This window comes from Vulpes vulpes, chromosome 3 (genome assembly GCF_048418805.1).
Source record: "Vulpes vulpes isolate BD-2025 chromosome 3, VulVul3, whole genome shotgun sequence".
In the NCBI taxonomy this organism is placed as follows: domain Eukaryota; kingdom Metazoa; phylum Chordata; class Mammalia; order Carnivora; family Canidae; genus Vulpes; species Vulpes vulpes.
Genome location: NC_132782.1, coordinates 23,440,372 through 23,464,225, shown reverse-complemented (window position 1 = coordinate 23,464,225; position 23,854 = coordinate 23,440,372). Strand labels below are relative to the sequence as shown.

At 37.5% G+C, this 23,854-nt stretch overlaps 1 protein-coding gene across 5 annotated transcripts in view; it reads left to right on the top strand.

The window, feature by feature from the left end:
- The first annotated feature begins 297 nt into the window (after positions 1 to 297).
- The window catches only part of CCDC141 (coiled-coil domain containing 141), a 195,568-nt gene continuing 172,011 nt past the window's right edge, over positions 298 to 23,854 (top strand). For all 5 annotated transcript variants that reach the window (XM_072752066.1, XM_072752067.1, XM_072752068.1 and 2 more), the window contains exons 1-2: positions 298 to 3,190; positions 5,588 to 5,710. In XM_072752066.1, coding sequence (XP_072608167.1) covers positions 3,089 to 3,190; positions 5,588 to 5,710 — 225 coding nt within the window. In that variant the 5' untranslated portion in view covers positions 298 to 3,088. The remainder of the gene's footprint in view (positions 3,191 to 5,587; positions 5,711 to 23,854) is intronic.

The window sequence follows — 23,854 nt, the reverse complement described above, 5'->3', positions numbered from 1 at the left end:
TTCCTGAACTGTACACTTAAAAATAGTGAAGATGGTAAATTTCATGTTATATGTATTTTACCATAATAAAAAAAATTGGAGGAAAAGAAGTGCTATTTTGCAACTCTACAGAATCCAGTTATAGCTTTTTGATATATCCCCATGAAAGACGCTTCACTAAAATTCAGCTGGTATAAAAACAGGCATTTCCCAGAGGGATAAACAGAGAAGGCATAATAACCTCTGCAAGATCCTCCATAAACTTCAAAGGATATGAGAATGCCTGTAAGGTTTTTTGTTTTGTTTTGGTTTGGTTTGTTTTTTTTTTTTTTTTTTTTTTTTTGTGATGATAGAAGAGGTGGAGTATAAACAAACTATCTCAAAAAGCTTTTTTTAAAAATCCATCTAATTATAGTGTACCAGTTTCTTTAACATACTATATTTTATACTAACTATCCTCCAAACCATTTCCCAGAGTTAATAGCGCAACTTATAATTAAATATTATGCTAGATGCAGAAACATAGGCCAAAGTTCAAAATGAGCTAGATACAAATAGAGAAGTCTGAACAAAAGAGCTTCTGCAGGGAAAGGACTAAAAAGTTGAAAAGAAAGCAAGGGATGGGGAGAAAAAAGTGAATCAAACCTTTTTAAGGTTTTTAAAGTCAAGAATTTGAATTCAAAAATATTAGTCAGAAATCACTTAAATTCACATTTGCAGTTTGCATTATGGTTCATGTCTCCCAATGTAGAAAACAATTTCTTTCTTTCTTTTTTTTTTGAAAACAATTTCTTTATGCAACACCAGAGGCCTGCTCCATCTAATTAGCAAAGAAAGGTCATCTACACACAAAAAGGCAATACCTTTGCTGCTGGCAAGCTGGATTAATCTTTTAACAAAGTCTTAAATATTTCTAATTCCTTTTGCCCTTAAACCTTGGAATTAATCAGACTTTCAGCCATATTTTCTGTCCTCTTCATCTCTCTTCTCCTTTTTCCTTGGTGTGGACCTGCAGTGCTACACATTCCACCCTGCCCTCTGCACCCTTTTGGACAATCATCCATCCTAAGTGGAGCTTTATGACTATGCAGCCTGCTGACAAAAGTCCCTTTGCCTCTTGAGGGTCTACCAGCAACTATGACATATACCGTGTTTCTTTTTTCTTTCCTTTTCTTTCTCTCTCTCTCTCTTTTTGGAGTTGAAGGGGACACACTGAGTTTCTACCTGATTAACTTGAAGTAAAAGTGCACTGTGTATTTTGGGTGCAGGTCACTGTTTGCTTTTCCGGTTGGCAATGTACACAATGATTTAAGCAATGCTCCTTTGGGCATTTTAGTGTAGGGTGTGGATATTATGTGACACAGTTGTCGACTCTTGGTTTTTCTTGAGGGCAATTAGCAGAAAACTGGTTTTTCTGTTTGTTTTGGTTTGTTTGGACTAACCACTTGCTGGAGCAGAAGGAGCCTGCCTTCAACACTGAGGCAGACTTGACAAAGAGGTCAGGTTGATTCTCCATCTCTGCCAAGAAATGAAACCACTTACAATATTTTCTATATCCTGGTATCTCTTGGTATCCACTCTCTTGAGCTTGCTCCAGCTTCTCCCTTCATGGTATCAGATAAGGTTTATAGAATCCCAGGAACTGGGATCCAGGCCTGGTTTCCATCTTGCTGGTCAGCAATCAGATGCTGAGACCAGAGACCTGGGTCTTGGCTGCATAATTTCAGAGCAGCCATGACATGTTCTGGGAAACTAATTGCTGAACCCTAAAGTGCATGTGAAAGCACTTTTCCCTCTTTGACTCAAGAATATTATCATGAACTTTAGGAAAACAAAGCAATGGTGCTGACTCAGTCTTCTGAACATTAGGCTCGAACCTAAACATGTTTTTGAAATGAGCTAAGGGTTTAAACAGTAAGTGGACTAGTTTAACTCTGTTTATTGCTACATCCTCCATTCTGGCTCTGTCCCAGAGAGATTTCCAATGGCTCTAGCAGCTTTGGAGTTAGTATCTCTGATGTATTCACATCTGACCTCTGACCTAAACTTCAGTGTTATTTTCAGCTGTTCTTTGACAGGGAATCCAACAGCTGCTGTTTAATACCACAGACAACTTGTGACACACGCTGGGTTTCTAGCAAGAGGATTAATCTGCTGATCTTTGGCTCTGATTTGAAGCTGTCTATAATTTTTCTGCATGCGGCGGAGGACAATAAAAAAAACCAAACCTGAAGTAAAATGTTATCCTTTTTAAAAAAATTGTAGTAAAATATATAGTGTTAACCTTAAATTAAACAAAATTTTTTTTCTTGCTGCAATGAAAAGGTAATAGCAAGGTATATTACTTCCTGGTCATCGTGATAATTGAATTTGAAAATGCTGGTGAGTGAAATAAAGCGGTCATAAAGACATCCTGAAATGGTAGAGATCTACTGATAATTGCTCACTGAAATATTTTTAAAATGTCCCTCCCTAACAAATCCAAGACTCTGAGAAAATGTGGCCATTCCACATAAACTTCATTTGACAAAAGGCAATAATTTTTAGAAAGCAAATTAACCTGAAATTAGAAGCAATCTGTGGCTTAATCCCAAAATACATATTAGCACTTATTTTTAAGGTACATTTTTGGGGGCTTTCTTTGCATAAGGGTGACTTGAAAATCTTGCAAAGATATCCATCTTTGCAGGTCTAAGACTAGCTGGTTTCAAAGTCCACCCTAACTATATAGATTCAATGGCAAAACTAATTTGGGTTGTCAGGATGTAATTTTTTTCCATTTGCTATTAAACATCAGCTGATAGGCAGAGAGCTTGAAACTGCCCTCCCCGTTTAAGATAATGGCAAAAATATCAGGCACTTAGTGTTACCATACCAGGGGTGTGGCGATTCTTTCCCATTCTCTTCTCTCTCTCCCCTCTCATGATAAACTCAATGGGGTTGTCTATTTTTAACCTCCTGTTCTTTCCTTTTGGCAGAGTCATCAGTGTGAGCTGAGCGCTTTCCCTGAATGAATCCAAGTAACCCCAGCGATTGCCTTCTGAAATGACCAGCAGACACACATTTGTCCAGAGGCCGTCCAAAGTATAAATTCTGGTTCTGAAGTACCATGTCCAGCCAAGGAAGTCCTGGTGTGGGGTTTTCTACGACAACAGTCAGTTCAGTAGCTGTTCAGGCTGGGGACTCCAAAATTGTGATAGCTGTCATAAAGGTAAGACAACTTTCTTTTTTTTCTCTGCGGCTGTTGGCTTTTTGCAGGGTGTTGATAATCCTAAAGAACATTCCCACACAGTCAGCAGCACTCACCATATAGAAGATAGCGCACGTACATCTTACTGCTTTCTTAAATTGGCAGCTAAGAGAAACCTCTAAGTTTCAGCTACTTACTACAGTTTCTCTTTCAGTTAGTCAGAAAACATCTATAGCAGCTTAATTAAAACAAAAACAAAAAAACGTTACCATGTACTTTCGATTTGATTTTTAAAGGCAAAGTACTCATGACCACAAGTTTATGGGTTACCAGGCTGGATAGTCAATTGGACCTGTGAAATGTTCGTGATTTTTGAGAGTGGATATGATGGAGGAAGGAAGAGGACAGTTGCAGTAGATATGAGGTGGCACTGTTTCCAGCATGATGGAGAACAGACAGGAGACACCTAGTAGGAGGCTCTGACATATGCCCTCTGCGGCCTTACTTTTGATGTGGTAAAGGCACTGGTAAATCGTTAAAACGTTTTGGGGGGAATGAAGACTCTGCCAGCGAAAGCGCAGAGGCATGCGTCAAATTTGCCCTTAACAGCAGGAAGTTGAAGCCACTTGCAGCTTAAGCTATTGCATATTTTACATCAAGTAATTCGCTGATTTGCAAAGAAAGCCACATACCTTTAGGTTGAAGAAGACATCCATGATTTTATTTCCTATGAAAGTGTCTTGCAAAAACCCCTGAAGCATTATGCTCGGATTTAGACAAGTCACCACCTCAGGAATGCAGTGTTTAATGAGGGAACAAGGCAAACAAACTGGTGCTCACCAGCCAGTTACTTTCAGGACCTCACCAATCTGAGTTGAATGATTTCTCTGGCTTAGAAGCCTAGACTGAGACCTGTTTAATTTAACTTAATTGCTGCAAATTTTATGTTAATATGAAAATTTGTAACAGGAAAGCAGCACTTGATACCGAGCAAAATGATTCAGTCTAGAAGCACTGAATGTAAAGTGTTCCTAGCAATGTGATTCCTAGTGCTCCTGAGCCTTAGCCCCATGTCAACAGCACCTCTACTGATTCCCTTACCCTTGAGTCCTTTCAAAGGCAATAGGTAGACGTGGAAAGAAACCTGGAGCAGAAATAGCAAAAATTGATAATTTGCATGTAATTTTATGATGCTTTGAGTCACTAGAAATTTCAGCCATGAGAGAAAAGGGGCAAACTCCTTGTTTTCAAAAAGTTAACTTTTCTTTCCCTCAAATAGGAAATATTTCTGAGAGCAGGAAGAGGAATAATATGTATGGGATAAATTATAGGATAATCAGAGGTCAGCTGATAGTGCAGGAAAAAAAAACCCTAAAATTACGCTGGAAGTACTTATTTTAACTTGACCGAACATTCCCTCTGACTACCCTCCATAGCTTCTTTAACTCACTACTGTTCCAAATAAAATAAGCCTCAAGCTTCTAAAGGAATAGAAGTGTCTGTGTCTGATCCGTATGGATTTGTTTCCAAACCATCTTAGGGCACTAATGATCTGGACTAGCCACATGTTTTTGTTTGTTTGTTTGTTTCATTTCAACAATTTGCTTATCCATGTGCACGTGCCTCTTAGTGGTTCCTCTTGCTTAATCAGTTGTTGCTTCTTAGAAAAGCAATTCCCCAGGAAATGCAATGGTGAGTTATATCTTGGAGCAGTGAAAGTGTCCTACGTGAGGAAAACAATCTGTCTGCATTCATATGGCTGTTGTCACATGCATCAATTTTATTGACATTCTCATACATACTTTATTGATTACTCAACAACAAAAGTTGGAAAATGTTATGTTTTTACTTTACTACTATAAGATAAAAATCTGTTGCTTCATCTGCTGTTTATTCTTCCCAGTTGGACCAGCAAGGTCAATGTAAAAACACTAATCAGACTAAATAGCATTTACAAAACCTTTCCTCTTTGGTGAAGTTTGCATCCTATTTGCGCAGGTGCAGTTTCACTATTTTTATGGAATTCTGTGAGAGAGAATATACAGTTGTGCAACATGTTCTGTAGTTTTGTCATATTCAATAATAATACTCTCTTGTATGTGTTCTTCCTTTGGGAATTTTTAACTTAAATAGAGTATGCCAAAAATAAATAAATAAATACAGTATTCCAAGAGAAAATAATTTACACTAAGTAAAAAAAAAAAAGCCAATAAGGCATGGATTTATATTAAAACTGTTATATTTCAATTTAAGTAAGCCCTATTTCTATAGAAAAAATAAATTGTTCACAGTATAACCGAAACAAAAAGAAAGGAAGGAAGGAAACGAGGAAAAAGAAAGAAAGAAGGAAAAGGAGAAGGGTAAAGAGGAAGAAACAAGAAGAACTGAAAGTGCATTTTATTTCATTTTTATTTATAGTGTGGCAAGTGGGTACAACTTCAATTGGCCGAATCACAACCCAATCTTCTAGAAATTGGTAGCAGTCAAGATGAAACCAAAAAACTTCTTCATGATCATGAACTTCTTTTGGCCAAGCTCAAGGTAAGATATTAAAATGTGAAGCAGATACAAATTAAAAAAAAAATGAGAAGCTATTTCTTATACTTCCTCTTGATTTCTCTGACATTACTGGCCTATGGCCATTGTAACATAGTGCCATATAGATAATGGAAAACCTCTATCCATAGTTATTTATGAGCAAATCCCAGCATTAGAGAGAAGTAACAAGATTTTTTAAAAACTTTCCCTAATGTGATAGAAAATATGGAGTGATAATATTTTCACTGTGGAAAAATAACTAATTTTTTTTCCTGGCTGCCTCAGTGAAAAAAAAAATTCCATCATTTTTCCATTTCATCTATTATACTGTCAAACTTTCTGTTGTTAACGATACCTGCTGGCAAGAATAATACAGAAGCTTATTTTCCCTCTGTTGAGCTGTTGAAAATATCTGATTTTGTATTTAATATTAAGAGTTCTTGAAACCAAATAATTTTAGTAAAATCAGAGTTATTATTCCATATATGTGCAGTTCCTTAGTTCAGAATCTAAAAATAATATTAGCTTGAGATTACCAGATAAGGTATCGAGTCAGGACCTGCTACATAATTTGTGGGGCTCAGTGCAAAATAAAAAGGTAGGCCCCCTGTTCAAAAAGCAAGAAAAAGGTTTTTCTTGACCTGTCACATTGCATTTCATCTGCTATTTAATGTCTGTCTCCTTCATGCATGGGGTACGTGCTGGGCCAGTGCGCACCCTCACAAACTCTGAGCCTCCGGCCATAGCTCAGTGCACAGGGTGTGGCCTGGCTCCAACCTTTTCCTAGCTGTGACCTGGCTCCCCCCACCCCAGGGCAGATGGCAGAGGTCACTGAACAAGGGTGGGGACGCAGACAGGATACCTGAGACTCTCCCTGGGAGGCAGGACCCCATGTGAGATAGGGCACCAGTCCCTCAGCACTTCCTCTGTTGTCCCAAGGGACTTTACTTACAAAACACCAATTTCTAAATCAAATTATTAAAAATTTCAAAACAGTGACAGGCAGAGTCACTTTAGACTCCAAGTGGTGTGTCCCCTTCTAAGAAAGGAGCCCAGGGATGAAGCCAGCCCTTATAGGTAGCCTTTTAGGTAAGTGAATGTCTTCACTAAGATCAAAGAGGTTTGATTGGGCAACCGGTAATGACTCTATTTTTAGTGCTTCAACATTACTGGCTTCTGTGAACATCTAGGCTGGATTTTATACTTGCTTCCTGGATTTAGAAGCAGATCTAAACTGCATCTGATATATACAGACCATGTTTTTCTGACTGCACAGTAGTAAAAGCAATTGGGTATATCAGGCTCGAAAGTTGAAGAAAACTTAGTACTGAAAGAGAGAGCCATTAGAATCCAAAATTTAGTCTCCTGTTTAGGCAGCTCCTTGCTCTGGGCTCTGGGCTGTCTTTCAAAGAAGAAATCCTTGGCTACCAGGAAGTCCTTTGTATATAAGAAAAAAACAAATCATGATGTGAAAGAGCATTGAACCAGGAATCAACAGATCTGTGTTTTAACACTGATTATACCACTAACTCATGAAACTCAGCTAAAAATTCAAAGTCTTGCTGCTGCTGCTACACAAATAAACTGAATTCCATGAATTGTGGAAACCCAAGACTTCCTCGAAATTCCTGCTCATCCTCAGAGGTTTACTTTCTCATGGTCTCCTGTGTCCCCAGCATCTTCTTAGATACCTGCCAACTGTTTGTGCTGAAGTTAACTTGGACTTGAAACCACATGCCTTCCCCTGTTTCCACTAATAATTCATGCCCAGCCTGCATTGCAGGTCTATTAATGAAATTCAGGGAAGCTCATGGAAGTCTGGGTCTCACAGAATCCCTCTCTTTTCTCCCAACCCTATTTCTGTCCAGGACCACACAACTCCAGGGAGAATGCTATCTTAGGCAAAGCAGTACAGCTTCACAGCAACTATCACTAAATTTGCATACCTAAATCCATCCAGGAGCTGGGGGTGGGGTTGGGTGGGAAAGGCTTCCCATTTAACAGGATCCATCCTCAGAAGATGTTTGTGGTTCTAGATTCCAAAGTCCTGTTGTCCTTTTATGCCAGTCTTCTGGATGGACTACCCTTCTGGATTTCAGGCTCTTTAACTCTAAAATGAAGGGAGAGGATAGATCAAACAAAGCTTCATCTCTATTGTGGATCTTACCATAAGGTGCCATGGGATCATGGGGCCATTCTCTTTCTGTGTGTGTGTGTGTGTGTGTGTGTGTGTGTGTGTGTGTGTGTGTATCTAAGAACATGAGGTCCCAGGTAAAAAGGCCTTTTGGCTTCATGTAGGCCCCTAGCCATTACCTCTTTATGTCCCTTTCCTATACCCTCCCTGACCCCCCATCACTATCTACTTAGGCACTCAGCCCCCAAAGAAATTTTAAGTAGTAGCATCATCCTCCAATGTTATTGATTTTAAAGAAGAAATCAAGAAGTCTGAAGTCTGTTCTGGATTTGTTGACAAAAGACTTCTTAAAATGACAAAAAGGTAAATTCCATATTGTAGATATATAGATCAGGAATTTAACCAGTTTATTAGCTATTATGCTGTCAATGTTGGCATAGCTTAACCTGTAGCACAAAATTATTGGATCCAAGTTGGTTTTAATATGAGCTTTTTGAATGGTACAACATTAGTAGTTCAATAAGCCAATAAATATTTAATATTTAAGTTCATTCCTATCCTTTTCCAATACACAGAGCCCTGCAATTCATTCTAATTATAAAGAAGAATGCTGTTTAAGGGGTATTGAGAGGGTGTAGGGTTCAGTGCTGAGTCTACTCTAATTTGGGCACTGCAGTTAGCCTCTCTGGTTTCTTCATTTGAAAAACTATGATAAAAGCAGTTACCTTCCAACACCTAAAAAGGGAAATTTGGGGGGAGAAATGCAATGATATATGTATTATACCTGCTGCTTTTAAAAGAAAAAGTGGCATAATTGTTCTTTAATAATTAATATATCAGAGTAATTTGTATATTTAATTTGATAGAAAAGCAACATTCTGCCTCCATTGAAAATTATCTCAAATTCTAGTAATTTAGATTAAAAGGAACATTTCTGGAAATGCAGAATTTTTATGAGTTTTCTAATATTGTTAAATGTCTATACCCTGAAGATATTATTTTCCTTTCAACAGTATAGGACTTAATTCCAGTGGAATGTCTAGAAAAAAAATATTTCCCTATTTTCAGTGGTGAAAACATAATTGTGTGGAAAAAACATTAACTCCCAAAAGGCATCTAGATTCCCAAACCATACTCAAATTACTTCTAATGAGAAAGAAGAAATTCGAGAAAGGGGAGAGATTTAAGTCAGGTAAAGATTTGCTTATGGCTGCTCTCGACGTTACATTTCTTTTTTTTTTCTTTTTCTTTTTCTTTCTTTCTTTCTTATTTTTTTTTCGACGTTACATTTCTAAGTGGTCCAGGAAGAAGGAGGAATTGGGAGTACATTAGGGATGTTTCTGAGAATGTTCTCCTCAGCATCTATCTTGCAACTAACAACATTGCTATTGTCCAAAGGAATGATACAAACCAAATAAACTTCCAGCCACTGGCTCCTGTATTTGTACATATACAATATTAGCATTCAGTGAAGAATGACCTTTTAGAGTATAAAATACTAAATTTCACCTCTGATTTGACTCATAAATCTATTAGTTCCCTGATTCTGACTAAATTTCCTACCCAGTGAGTACTTATTTTTGTCCTATTTCCTCCATTTACTTAGCTAGAAATGAATTCATGAGAAATAGTCAAAATATATTAGTAGTAAAGCTAAAAGTCTTATTAAAATTTGCCTTACATAAGGAATAGCATGATTTTCCACTGTGAACTTGAATACTTACTAAGAATGTAGTATTTAAAAATTTTTTATTGTACTAAAATATTATAACATAAAATTTGCCACTTCATCCTTTTTTTTTTAATTTTTATTGATTTATGACAGTCACAGAGAGAGAGAGAGAAGTAGAGACATAGGCAGAGGGAGAAGCAGGCTCCATGCACCGGGAGCCGGACGTGGGATTCGATCCCCGGTCTCCAGGATCGCTCCCTGGGCCAAAGGCAGGCGCTAAACCGCTGCGCCACCCAGGGATCCCCACTTCATCCATTTTTTTTAAAAATTTTTTTTAATTTTTATTTATTTATGATAGTCACAGAGAGATAGAGAGAGAGGCAGAGACACAGGCAGAGGGAGAAGCAGGCTCCATGCACCGGGAGCCCGACGTGGGATTCGATCCCGGGTCTCCAGGATCGCGCCCTGGGCCAAAGGCAGGTGCTAAACCGCTGCGCCACCCAGGGATCCCCACTTCATCCATTTTTTTTTTAATTTTTTTTAAATTTTTATTTATTTATGATAGTCACACACAGAGAGAGAGAGAGAGGCAGAGACACAGGCAGAGGGAGAAGCAGGCTCCATGCACCGGGAGCCCGACGTGGGATTCGATCCCGGGTCTCCAGGATCGCGCCCTGGGCCAAAGGCAGGCGCCAAACCACTGCACCACCCAGGGATCCCCCCCACTTCATCCATTTTTAAGTGTACATTTCCATGGCATTAATTACACTCAAAAGTGTACAACCATCAACACCATTTCCCAAACTTTTTCTTCACCTCAAATATAAATTCTTTACCTATTAAGCAATGACTCCTATTCTTGACTTCTCTGGTAACCTCAAATCTACTTTCTGCCACTACAGATTTGTCAATTTTAGGTGCCTCTTATAAACGGACTAACTCTATAATATTTGTCCTTTGTGGTGGGCTTTATTTCACTTAGCATATAATGTTCTCAAGGTTCATCCACATTATAGCATGTATCAGAACTTCATTCCTTTTTATGAATGAATAATATTTCATTGTACGGATATACCACATTTTATTTATCCATTCATACTTTGATGAACCCTTGGGTTATTTCCACTTTTTAACTATTATGAGAAATTCTATGGTGAACGTTGGCGTACAAATATCTGAGGACCTGTTTTCAGTTATTTTGGGTATATTTAACTTTTTGAAGAAACATCAAAATGTCCTCATAGCAATTGCATTGTACTACATTCCTACTAGCAACAACCATGTGTTCCAATTTTTCTACGTCCTTGCCCAAATTGCTATTTTTTGTTTTAGGTTATAGCCATTTTACCATGTGTGAAGTGGTACCTCATGGTGGTTTTGATTTGTATTTCCCTAATGACTAATAATGTTAATCCCCCTTTTTATGTGTTTAGACAATCATGTATCTTCCTTGGAGAAATGTCTAGCCAAGTCTTTTGCCCATTTTAAAATCAGGCTGTTTATTTTTTATTGTTGAGTTATCAGAGTTCTTTATATATTTTGAATATTAATCCTTTATATGGTTTAGATATTAATCCCTTATCAGATGTAGGATTTGCCAACATTTTCTCTCATTCTGTGGATTGTTTTTTCACTTTCCTGATAAGGTCCTTTAAGATTGAAGAATAAAGTAAATCCGTGTGATTTAATTGTATATGTTTACACACTAGAGAAAATTTTACAGCATGTATGTTGAGAATGTGATGGAACCCTTTAGGGGAGGGTATTGGAAGAGGAATAATTTGTGTTATATAATCTGCGTCATAGCAGTGTTTTACTCAAAATGTTTATGTCATATAGGAAATCCATGTTCTCCCTTGCCTGATTTTCCTAGAGACCCACAAGTTAGAAAATTCTACTCTCTCAGAAATTCTAGTCTACCAGATGCTTTCACCCATCTCTCCAGATTCCCTACAGAAGCAAGGGGGCTATGTTACCTGACTGGTGAGACTAGAGAAAGAAGTGGCTGCCATGGGGAAGCCAACCTCAAGGTCTCTCACTGCAGACCCTGTCTACCCATGGGCTACTTGCTCCTTACTCTACTGCTGCTGGGCTGGTTGGAAATCCCTGCCTGGCAGAGGCTGGGTCACAATCTCACCCTCTAGGGCAACGAAATGTGTGTCTCTGCTCAGACTCAACTCTCTTCAGAGGCAGGTCCCAATAACTAGATTTTAGGGAGAATAAATGGAAAACAAAATCAGCCTATCCTCTGGTCCAGTTTTACTGGTAATGAGGGCAGATACTTTGATCCATATCTCGCCTTGATGTCAGTTTTTCAATTGATTTTAATCAATTAAATTTAATTTAATTTTGAGGGAGAGAGGTAAGATTAATTTGTACCTTCCAAATTCCAGTATTTTTTTTTAAATTTAATCCTAGTGTAGTTAACATCAGTGTTATATTAGTTTCTGGCATACAATATGGTGATTCAACAATTCCATATGTTACCCAGTACCCATCAAAATAAGTGTATTCTCAGTCCCCATCACCTATTTCAACCTATTCCACCACCAGCCTTTCCTCTACCAGCTGTTTGTTTCCTATAGTTGAGTCTGGTTTTGGTCTCTCTCTCTCTCTCTCTTTTCCCCCATTGTTTGTTTTGTTTCTTAAATTCCATATGTGAGTGAAATCATATGGCATTTGTTTTTCTCTGATTGGCTTATTTCGCTTAGCCTTGTACTCTCTAGCTCCATCTATGTTATTGCAAATGGCAAGACTTCATTCTTTTAATGGCTGATTAATATCCTATTTTATATATACATACCACATCCTCTTTATCCATTCACCAGTTGATGGACATTTGGGCTCTTTCCATAATTCAACTATTTTTAAAAATTTATTAATTTTTTAAAGTAGACTCCATGCCCAGTGTGGAGCCCAGGGTGGGGGCTTGAACTCACAACCCTGAGATCGAGACCTGAGCAGAGGTCAAGAGTTGGACACTGAACTGACTGAACTACCCAGGTGTTCCCATAATTTGGCTATTGTAAATAATGCTGCTATAAACAAAGGGGTGCATATATCCCTTTGAATTAGTGTTTTTGTATTCTTTGGGTAAATACCCAGTTGTACAGATTACTGGATGCAGAGTAGTTCTATTTTTAACTTTATGAGGAAACCCCATACTGCCTTCCACAGTGGCTGCACCAGTTTGCTTTCCCACCAATAGTATATGAGAGTTTCTTTTTTTCTATGGTTCAAGGGAGCTGTGTCTTAGAGTTGTATACATATAAAGTACCTGTCATATTTTTCACTGATCATTTTGAAGAAAATCTCTAAAATTAGGTAGGAACTATTCCTGGGAGAATAAGAGCTAGTAGGCAGTTTAGTTTTTCTCTTATACTTTTGAAAATGGAGAACTTTTTCCATTAAAAAACAAACAAACAAAAAGGACTTACAGTAAATGAAACAGTAAAACTTCCTAGTGATTTTCTGTACTTCACTTGGCTCTTTTCTAGTCTACAGGGTATTTCTTTTCTGAGATGTTCAGCTCCAGTAAGTACTATGGAGGAATGGAGTGAAATGAAATTCAAATAGCATCCTTTAGATTGGAGAATGCCATGGATAATCTGATAAAATATTGTTTATATAACAGAAGTTGGTTTAAGAGAGAGTCTATGATAGTAAGCTTCTCAGACATGGAGTTAAGGCACATTAATATTGCAAAAATCACAAATAATTTGTTAGTAGTTCAGGCTAAGCAGTTCAGAGTGTGATTATATATAAAATGAAGTGTTGATGGGAGTTGATTTACTAAAGGGGAAGGAATTCAATAAATGGAACATTTTTTTTAAATAAATGGAACATTTTGTGGGCACAGAGACTGTAGAGTAAAAAATTAGGGGAGGGCAATATCTTATCCCTGGTCTTGGTTTAGCAGTTAAGGTTGGACTTGACCCCTTGACAGAAGCTCAAGGACCTGTGGGAAACATGAGGCACTCACCATATTGCTTTGTGGCTGAGACACCAAGTGACCAAGAGTTGGCAAGAAAGAGAGGCATCTTCCATATTTCTGTAGGAAACAGAGCATGGCTTAGTTATAGCAAATACTGATAACTTTTTTGACAACTTTAGAATGACCCAGTACCCAGGAAGATTATGGCAGATTAAAGATGGCTATAAATTCTTTGGCACTCCTCCCATTGAGAAGTGGGGTCTGTGTTCATTTTCTTTACACTGGACTGACTCTTGGACTTCTTTGACCCAAATATTACAGCATAGATAATGCTGTACCAGTTTCTAGACCTAGCATCAAAAGACTGGCTGCTTTTACTTTCTGTAATTTCAAATAGTCACTCTTGGAACTCAACCGACTTGTGAGGAAGTCAAGTAGCACTTCTGAGAGGCCCATGTGCAGAACTGAGGCTCCCAGCAACAGCTCTGGCTGAGATCTTGGGTAACAGCCAACCAACTTGTGAGTTATGTGAGTGAGCCATCTGAGCCGTCTTGGAAGTAGATTCTCCAGGCTTGGTAAAGCTGCCCAGCTGAACTGTGTGGAGCAGAGCAAATCTTCCCCACTGAGCCCTGCCCAAGTTGAGAATTGTGACCAAAGTAAATAATTTTTTTAGGCTACTAAAATTTGCAGCGGTTTGTCACACAGCAAGAGGTAACTAGAACAGAGTGACAGCAAGAGTGGCATTCCCTGGGGATGTTGAAGTCAGCACTCATGAACAAAAGGTACAGAAAGAAGAAAATAAGAATTTTCATAGGGAGACGGTTGAGAAATGGACCTGAGATTCTCTAAATGAAAGATGATGTGATTGTATTAATGATAAGCAAAGAGAAAATTCTGAAGTTTGTGAATGATTTAGTTTTGGAAAATTGAAAGCAGATTCAGAAATATATCTATTATAATGTTAGTCTGTTTAGCCTTCATTTTGGCATAGTTTCTTGAACAGGAGGAAAAGGTTTGTAGTTAAAATTCAGCACACAGGGATATGCACAACACATTATGGGTATAGTGTGGAAAGAATGACTAACTGCCAGAGGATCCAGGGGAAGCTTGACAGAGAAAATGATATTTGGCTGTCCTGGAGATGAATATGAGTTTTCCAGATACCGTAGACCAAATTTAAAGGACAAACAATAGACTAGGAGAAATACATTTGCAGTTTATATGAAAGGCAAAGGGTTACAATCCTTCATATTGATAAGAGAATCAAATAATCCAATAAATCAATAAAAACATCTGATTCGGGATCCCTGGGTGGCGCAGTGGTTTGGCGCCTGCCTTTGGCCCAGGGCGCGATCCTGGAGACCCGGGATCGAATCCCACTTCGGGCTCCCGGTGCATGGAGCCTGCTTCTCCCTCTGCCTGTGTCTCTGCTTCTCTCTCTCTCTCTCTCTCTCTCTCTGTGTGTGACTATCATAAATAAATAAAAATTAAAAAAAAATGTTTAAAAAAAAACATCTGATTCACAGCAGAGAGGCAAATCACCAATAAACATTTAAAGGGATGTTCAACATCAGTAAGATGAGAAGCAAAATGAAATAATAATAAAAAATAAACCATGATTCACCCTTAAAAATTCAAGATATTTATAATACCCAATGACAGTGAGAATACAAGTAAAGGGCCATGCTACCATACTGTTGGTGGGAATTTGGACTGACACAATCATTTCAGAAACTAGCAAACATTCAAATGTAAAATGCTTACATTCTGTGACTCAGCAACCTCCCTTCCCGGAATCTCTCCTTGGAAATGAGAGCACTCGTAAGAATATAGATATGAAAATGCTTTTGCTATGATATCGAGCATCTTTCCACATGTTCTTAATGGAATAATTTAACTGGAAACAAAACAATGACCCAACAATTGGGGAATATGTTTATAAATTAACCATTTATACTGATCATTTATAGTTTCCTTCATACTGTGGAAGATTATGCTGAGTCCCAGACTTCTTGTTGTGACCTCGGTAAACTCTTAGATGTTTAACCCAATGTTGGTTGAGCTTTACGTTATTTGTCACCAAATACGTTCCTATTTGAAATCTGAGTCAAAAGTCAGGATTACAACTAGTATTTTTTTAAGATCATAGGCCTATAGTCTCCAAGTTGTTAATTATTTAGAAAACAGTGCTTCTTTAAAATATAAACCTACAAACGACATTTTTCATTGAAAATAGAACCCATAGTCCTTACTGGTTATCACAAAAAGGGTCTTTGGTCTGAGATTTGGACTGACAGGACAAAACTCTTGATGGTTTAAGAAATACAAATGAGGGATAGTAGAGATAAAATGGTGGTGCTGGACTCATTCACCCCTACTCTCAATCTTCAGTACTGCTGAGTTAGCTTCAATGTTAGGATAAAAATATCCCTTTTGCATTCTATCCAGATGGCAACAGATCCTTCTACTTTAGAAAAGACCCAAGTATTTATTGTACTTAATCAAGAATGCATCTTTTCTAAATATAGATTTTTGTCTTAGATATATTACACCATATAAATGGTGAGAAAGGTAAAACTCAAGAATTTTTCAAACGGCATAGCTATATCATTCTCATGACAAGTTCATCAAGCTTTTAGTCCTCAGGAGAATAAGGCAAATTTCTGATTCTTTGGTTAGCCCAGTCTTCCAAATTACCTGTATCCTCTGTCTCCCTCCTACCATATATTTGATGTTTAGGGATTTGAGTGAGATTAGAATTTTTGTCTTAAAAAAATTGTATGAAAATGGAATAATGGTTCCAGTTCCAGGCAAGATGGAATAAACACCCTCCACCTTATCTCCCTTAAATGCAGCTATAAACGCTGGCAGATTGTGTGTATACAGAGGATGCTGTAAAGGGCTAGCAGGTAGATTAGGGAAAGAGATGGGAATCCCCAGAACCGCCAGATAGTAGTGTTTTTTCCCTCCAGTGTTGCCCAGCTTCCATTCACAGGCAAGTTGACACCCTGAAGTATGCCCAGAAGTGGACAGCAAGAGCTCCAGAACAGTCTTCTCTTTCACATCCATGCAGTAGAAAAAGGGCTTCCATGGGTCAGACAGAAAGAGAGGAAATACCAGGCTTTCATTTTTGTTTTTTTTGTTTTTGTTTTTGTTTTTGTTTTTGTTTTTAGGTTTTATTTATTGATTTATTTGAGAGAGAAAGAAAGGGAGAAAGCACACCGGCAGGGGGAGGGCAGAAGGAGAGGGGTGGAGGGAGGGAGAGAGAATCCTCTAGTAGACTCCCCGCTGAGTAAGGACCTTGAGGTGGGGCTTGTTCCCAGGACCCTGCGATGGATCAGTTTCTGAGCAGATGCTTAACTGACTGAGCCACCCAGGTGCCCCTGCTTTTTGCTTTTCTATTCTGTCTTCCCCAGCCCAGGCAATCCCCCAGAAGCAGCTGTGATGGAGAAGGTGGAGGCAACCACGCAGGTGCCTAAACTGCTGAGTGGAGGAAGCCCTCTCTGACCAGAGGAATTATGGCTCAGAGTTTGCAGTGAATTTGCATTGCTTTTTTTCCTCCCTCTGTTCTCCCCAAAGTTTGGTCTTGCAGATACAGTGATGGGAACTGTATGGCTGGGTGAGTAAACCAAAACTCCAGGTTTCCAGCCAGAGAACTAGTAAGGGGACTTCCATGGCACAAATTTCAGGCCCTGAGTCAGGCCAGTGAAATTAAAGGAAGCAATCTCATCTTTCAACTCCATAACCCATATTTCCATAGATGGCTCTCTGATTTTCGTTTTACAAAGCTCACTCTGTCAGTAGACAGGGAGCTCTGAAGAACCAAAAACTCTTAAATTCAGTTTCATGGGATACTTTTTTAAACTTTAATTTTCAATTCAAAACATATCCCAAGTTTTTACATAATTGAATTTGGAGAAACCCAAACCACCCAAGGCTATTGCTCACTGCTTTCTGAGAGCCTGAGGTTCTTTGGTTCAGTGATCCCATAGGCAATTAAACTTTTATTAATGTAGTGGGGAAAAAAACCCCATTTTGCTAGTCTGTTATACTTAGTAGAGGAGCAATAAATACCAAGATATAATGCAAACCACACATGTAGCTTTAAATTTTCTAATTGCCACATATAAATTGTAGAGCATAAAATACTTACAGTAGAAAAGGATTAATATCTCAAATCAACAAAATTCCCACCTTATGAAATTAGAAAAATAAGAGCAAATTGAAATCAAAGCAGTCAGAATGAGGGAAAACGTAAAAAGCGGAAATCAATGAAATTGTAAACAGGAAAACAATAAAGAAATAAATGGCTCTTTGAAAAGCTCAATGAAATTGATAAGCTTCTAGCCTGGCTACGAAAGGAAAAAAGAGAGAAGACGCCTAAATTTTAGGCGGGAAGGATGAGGCAGCAAGGTAAATCCCACAGACATTAAAAGGATAATATGGGAATACTATTAACAACTCTATGCATATAAATTCAACAACTGGGGGATCCTGGGTGGCTCAGTGGTTTAGCACCTGCCTTTGTTCCAGGGTGTGATTCTGGAGTCCCGGGACTGAGTCCCATGTCAGGCTCCCTGCATGGAGCCTGCTTCTCCTTCTGTCTGTGTCTCTGCCCGCCCCCCCCTATGTCTCTCATGAATAAATAAATAAAATTTAAAAAATTAAAAACATAAAAAAAAATAAGTTCAACAACTTAGATGAAATGAACCAATTATTTTAGGACCACAAATTGCCAAAACTCACCCAATAAGCAAAGTAAAAAGAAACAAGTGAAAATAATTTAATAATATGCTTGGTTCACCCCAATATATCACAAATTTTATCAAATAGCATGTAATTATTATAAAAATTATTTATGAGATATTGTATTTTCTGTATTAACGTCTTCAAAATCCAGTATATACTTCATACTTATAACACATAACAATTTGATGTAGCCACACTTCAGTTAGCTAGTGGTTATCATATTGTACAAGGCAGATTTAGAGAATACAGAATAAACCCTCTGGGAATCAAAATATTTTATTATTATTATTATTTTTTTTTTGCTCAGGAGAAGTCTGCTTATGATGAAGCCAACATATGTAGGGCCTGAAAAGGAAAATTATGAGATGAGATTTCTTTCAGGGACAAGAAGTGATCGAAAACCAGGCCAATTTATTTCCAATAGCAAATATTTGAAAGCAGTTAATAAAGGTATTAGACACTTTCATAGGAGGGACTAGAAATATTTTTCCCTGTGTAACATTTTTAAAACTATATACATGTATAAATGTATTTGTGCATGTATTCAGCCACTATTGCAATTAATTTTACTGGAGAAAGTAATTTTTTCAAACGAATTACATAGGCATTTTGAAACAATGAAAAGAAAACCTTGTATTAATACAGTTTGAAAGACTGACCATAGAAGGCAGTAATTAAACTGTGAATTGTTTGGTTGTGAGTTCTGGAAGCATTATTGCATTTCAGTAATAATTTTATATGTAATTAATTTGTTCATTGTTTTTCCATTGCTCAAATATTGCTCAGTGGACTTCTTATGGTTTTGTTGCTTAATGGTGATAATAATGTGGGAGACAAATGCAATCCAAATTCTAAAATTACCCGAAGGTATTCTGTGGTAGGATTAATATTTAAAATACAGCCATTGCCAGATAATATATGGACAACCTTATACCAAGTGCTGACAAATGGCTCATGCAAGAGTTCTATCAGCCCAATAGAAAAGAAAATTTATTTGGATCTCAAAAGAAGTGATGGATAAAAATTGAGAGTTAAAATGACAGATCAGTGAAAGGTATTAACAAAGCTGTTGAGACAAGTATAAGAAAGATACGCATGGTATGTGAAGAACCCTGGCAGGAAATGTCAACAGATGAGACTAAATTGGCCTAGTGGCTGAAGATTGGGCTAGATGGCAATACATGTTGGGCTACACAGATTTGATTGTGGCCAAACAATGGTTCTTAAAGCAGGGAAAGATTTGATAAAAATTCAGTTTGAGAAAGGTTATCTTTATAATAGTTTACAGGGTGGGCTTGAATAGAAAATCACAGGAGTTAAAAGATGTATGTGGAAGCTTTTAATAGACATTGGAACTTAGAATAGAGTTCTGTAAGAATAAAGAGAACTAAACTTGAAAATTTGGTTGTAATAGCATCATATATATATATATATATATATATATAGTAGAAATTATCATATATAGTAGAAATATACTTTAATGAATTCATAAATTATAAAATATTACTGAATCAAATAATTTATTTTTTACTTAAAGAGCAAGGGAAGTCAGTGATAATCCCAAACCTTAAAGCTGGTAGGATAAGAGAAATAGATGTCCCAGTGATATTATTACCTAATTGCCAAAGAGGTGCCGTTTTGAATGGAAATGTTCTTTATATTTGATAGACTGGAGATTAGTTATATCATTTGCTATAGTAGTTTTATGGAATAGTAATGCTGGATACCAAGTTGCAGTTGTTTAGTGAACAAATGTGAAAGTAAGAATCAAAAATAGCAAAAATAGGCCATTTCTCCAATAAATTTGACTGAAGCAAAAAAGGTGATGCTGATTGGGAAGAGACCAGAGTTAGGAGAAATGGGCAACTTTCGCTTGAGTAATGGAGTGTGAGAATTAGTGAAAAGTTTGTTTACTATGAATCTGAATTTCCATGAGATAAAATTGTGATGTTTGGAAGAATAGGGGCACAGTAAGAGGAAGTTTACAAAGAGGATAGATGAAAAGAAGTTCTTATACAAATGACCAAAGACAAGAGGAGTATGAGGCAGTTTTGAGATTCCGAATGGTCATGGTGGATTTGATCGTACAGTATCCTGGATGGAGAAGACTGGGATGGCCCCTTCCTATTCCAGTTGTTCTCAGTCTGATGACTGTTTCCAGACCCAGAACTCTAGGCAGTTCAGGAAGCCAATGAGAGAGAATGATGAAAATGAACAATCTCCATATGGAACAGTAAGAGGAAGGAAGGCATCATTAGTTGGTTCTATCCTGGCTGGAATCTCCTAGGATCTTAAAAGGAAAACACAGGACACACATATCTAAGTCCCAAAGCTGAAAAATCAAAGGAAGGCTGGGACACCTGTATGTTTTTGAGTTTTTTTGCAGTAATTCTGATGCACAATGAGGAATAAAAGGCTCTGGCTCAAATCAGAAGAGACAACTACCATTAAACAACCACATTAAAGTCTTTGAACAGAGGTACTGTCAATGGAATTAGCAAAAGGGGCCATGGAAAGTTAGAGGCAAAAATATTCAGGGTCATATCACTAAACTTTGGGGAAAATTAAATTTCAAGGCAGAAGTATTGAATAATGCTTAGAAGAAGCATCATGTTCAAGGAATTTGCCATTAGGTTTGACTGTGAGGAGATTATTATTACTCTGAAAGCTTTCTGGAGTGCTCCCCATTTATGCTGTTGACCACATCCTCCTCTGAATCCCTTCTGTAATTTGTAGCCTATCTAACTCTACTTTGGATCCATTTCATGGAAAACCCTTATATGTTTCATTTTTGTTTTCTTCATTAGACTTTGATCATATTTATTTCCCTAGGGCCTAGCACTGTGCTTGGATTATATATCCAATAAATTTTTATAGAATGAATGAATAAACTAGGCAAGGAAGGAATGAGTGCATGTATCTATTACATATCTTCAGGAATCATTGATTTCTTTGTACTAACAAAAGAAACATGCATAAAAGGACTGTAGGTAACAGAAATGAAGTAGTGGTTATTTAAATGGTATTTACATTCCCTGCTCTTCTTGCTCACAATGGTTCTGAAGGTTTTAAGGAGACTCAATTATTAATGTACAGAACATTTGGGATCCTTAGAGAACATAGTGGAACTGATAAAATATTAATACTATTAGTTTTTTTTTTTTATTTGTGTCATTATTCTTCTTCTAACTGAGCTGGAGGATGAGTTTCTGAGTAAATTATTGATATCCTCATTTTGGAATGCTAGGTCCCCCTCCTCTGAGAAGTGTTCCCTAAGCTCCAGTCCCATCTTAGGCCCATCTCTCTCCATGTGTTTTTACTGTGCTTTTCATGCAGCACCTCTGTACTTATAAGTTCAGTTTCATACCCTAATGTGGTATGTGTTCAAGTACAGACTATAAAATGAATGTTTAAAGTGTAGTTTATGAATAATTTATATCAGAGTCATCTTGGATACCTGTTAAAAGGAGCTATGAAGAGCTCTATGAGATAAGACTCTGTGGATAGGGCAGCTTGCTATCTGCAGTTCTTCTGGGATCTTCCTATCATTTCGTGTCACTTTTAACTTTGGTTTGCTTAATTTTTTTTTGCATATGTATGCAGTTCTCATAAGAGGATAAGCTTCCCTCTGGGCATAGATTGTGTTGGCACATACTAAGTTATTGTATGGATAATTTTTGTCTAAATTCACGTAAGAGTTTTGGAGCCTTGGGGTACCTAGGTGGCTCAGTTGGTTAAATGTCCAACTCTTTGGTTTTGGCTCAGGTCATGATTTCAGGGTCGTGGATCAAACCCCACACTGGGCTTCACACTAGATGTGGAGTGTGCTTAAGATTCTCTCTCTCCTTCTCCCTGTATCCTTCCCCTCTCTTTTTTTCTCTCTTGCTCTCCCCATCTCAAAAACAACAACAAAAAAAGAGTTTGGGATCCTAAATTGTAACCTAAATATACACATAATACAGTGGACTTTTATTTTGTATGTGCTATGTGCCAACCACTTTTTAAAATCAGTATTTAATAAATTAAATATATCAAATGATTTAGGTGTATTAATTGGTTTAATTGTTTACATAACCATATGATATAAATTTAATGAGAGGCAATGCACCTTAGCAGTTGAGTGTGTAAGCTCAACCTACCTGAATATGAATCCCCATGTTCCTGCTTAGTTTTGTAATTCTGGGAAAGTTACGTATTCTCTCTCTGTCAATATCTTCATCTATAAAATGGGGATAATAATAGTGCCTACATGATGGATTAAAACACTGAAAGAATTTAGAACAGGGCCTCACACATTCTGTTGAATGATTGTTAACTATTATTATTTTTACAGATGAGGAAACTAATGCACACACAAGTCATTTGCTATAAAGCTAGGAAGTGATGGAGGGGACTCGAACTCCAGCAGTGTGCTTATGTGCCATACCTATACTGGGTGTGCTGCATGACCATCAGCCATTAGCTGGACTGTAAAATCCCACTCATTCGAGAGGGTCATAAGGATGGTATGAGTAGCTTCTCAGCTGAATGAGAAGAACCACTCAATAATCTCTTATCAACATTATGACCGTGAATTATAGAGAATTTGCAGTAACCAAGTCTCATAGCATCAAGATGGTTCTGCTCCACCAGGCTAGATTCCCTATCTACTGTATTCATAAATCTATGCTTAGCTTTGGGGAGTAGAGGGACACAAAAGTAATGTGAGAGACATTCTTGGCCTCCAGCAGTTTATAGTGTGTAACAGCATAGGGAAAATGACCCTGGTAGCCCCATGAAGCAATTAAATAACAGTGAAATCACAACATCAAGGTGCTGGATGATTAATGAGGTCCCTAGATGAAAAGTGTTGATAGTCAAATTCAGGGGAAAAGAGAAATTAATCTAGCTGGAGTGCTTTCTTCGTGAAGGTGGAACTTAAGATCAACCTTGAAATATGGGGCTGTGGGAATAAGCAGTGCGGAGAAAAAGAGTTTCTGGGAGAGGGCAGAGGGCTGACTCTTCATGCCAGAAGTAGCTTTGTCTTTCCTCTACTTTGGCTTCATCCTGTGTACAAATGCTAGCTTAATACTAGGATTTATTTATCCTCCTGTTTGGTACAAAAACTTCCCAATGTTCTAGCTTCCATCAAGTTTTAGGGAATGTGTCATTCTCTTTGTTATTGTTTTTGTTTTTTTACTGAAGCATGCTGGAGTTCAAGTTCTTCAGGAAAATGCACAATGGCATTCTTGATAAGCCTTCAGAACTCTGTTTTTTTGTTTTTTGTTTTGTTTTATTTTCAGTAACATAAAAGGCCACAGAACCCTTAGGGAAAGGTAGCAAATCTAAACAAATCCAAGGGTACAGACAATTTCCTCAAAAAACAGAAGCCACCATTAGTAGTCTATTCCATGCACCTGTGTATTATTTCTAATTACATTATTTACTTCATTTCACAGAACTGGCATGGAAGAGTCATTTATATGCAAAATACCCAAGAAGGAAAAAATTAAGAAAAGGCAGTTATGAAAGATAATGTGATAGAACTGTTTGGGTGCACTTAAACATCTGTTTGAAAATGCCATCTTTTATCAAGTCTGTGAGAAAGAAATCTTTTTTTGAGCAATTGTTTGGCAGTAAATTAAGGGAAAGAAAATATCTGCTCCCAGGGCATCCAGG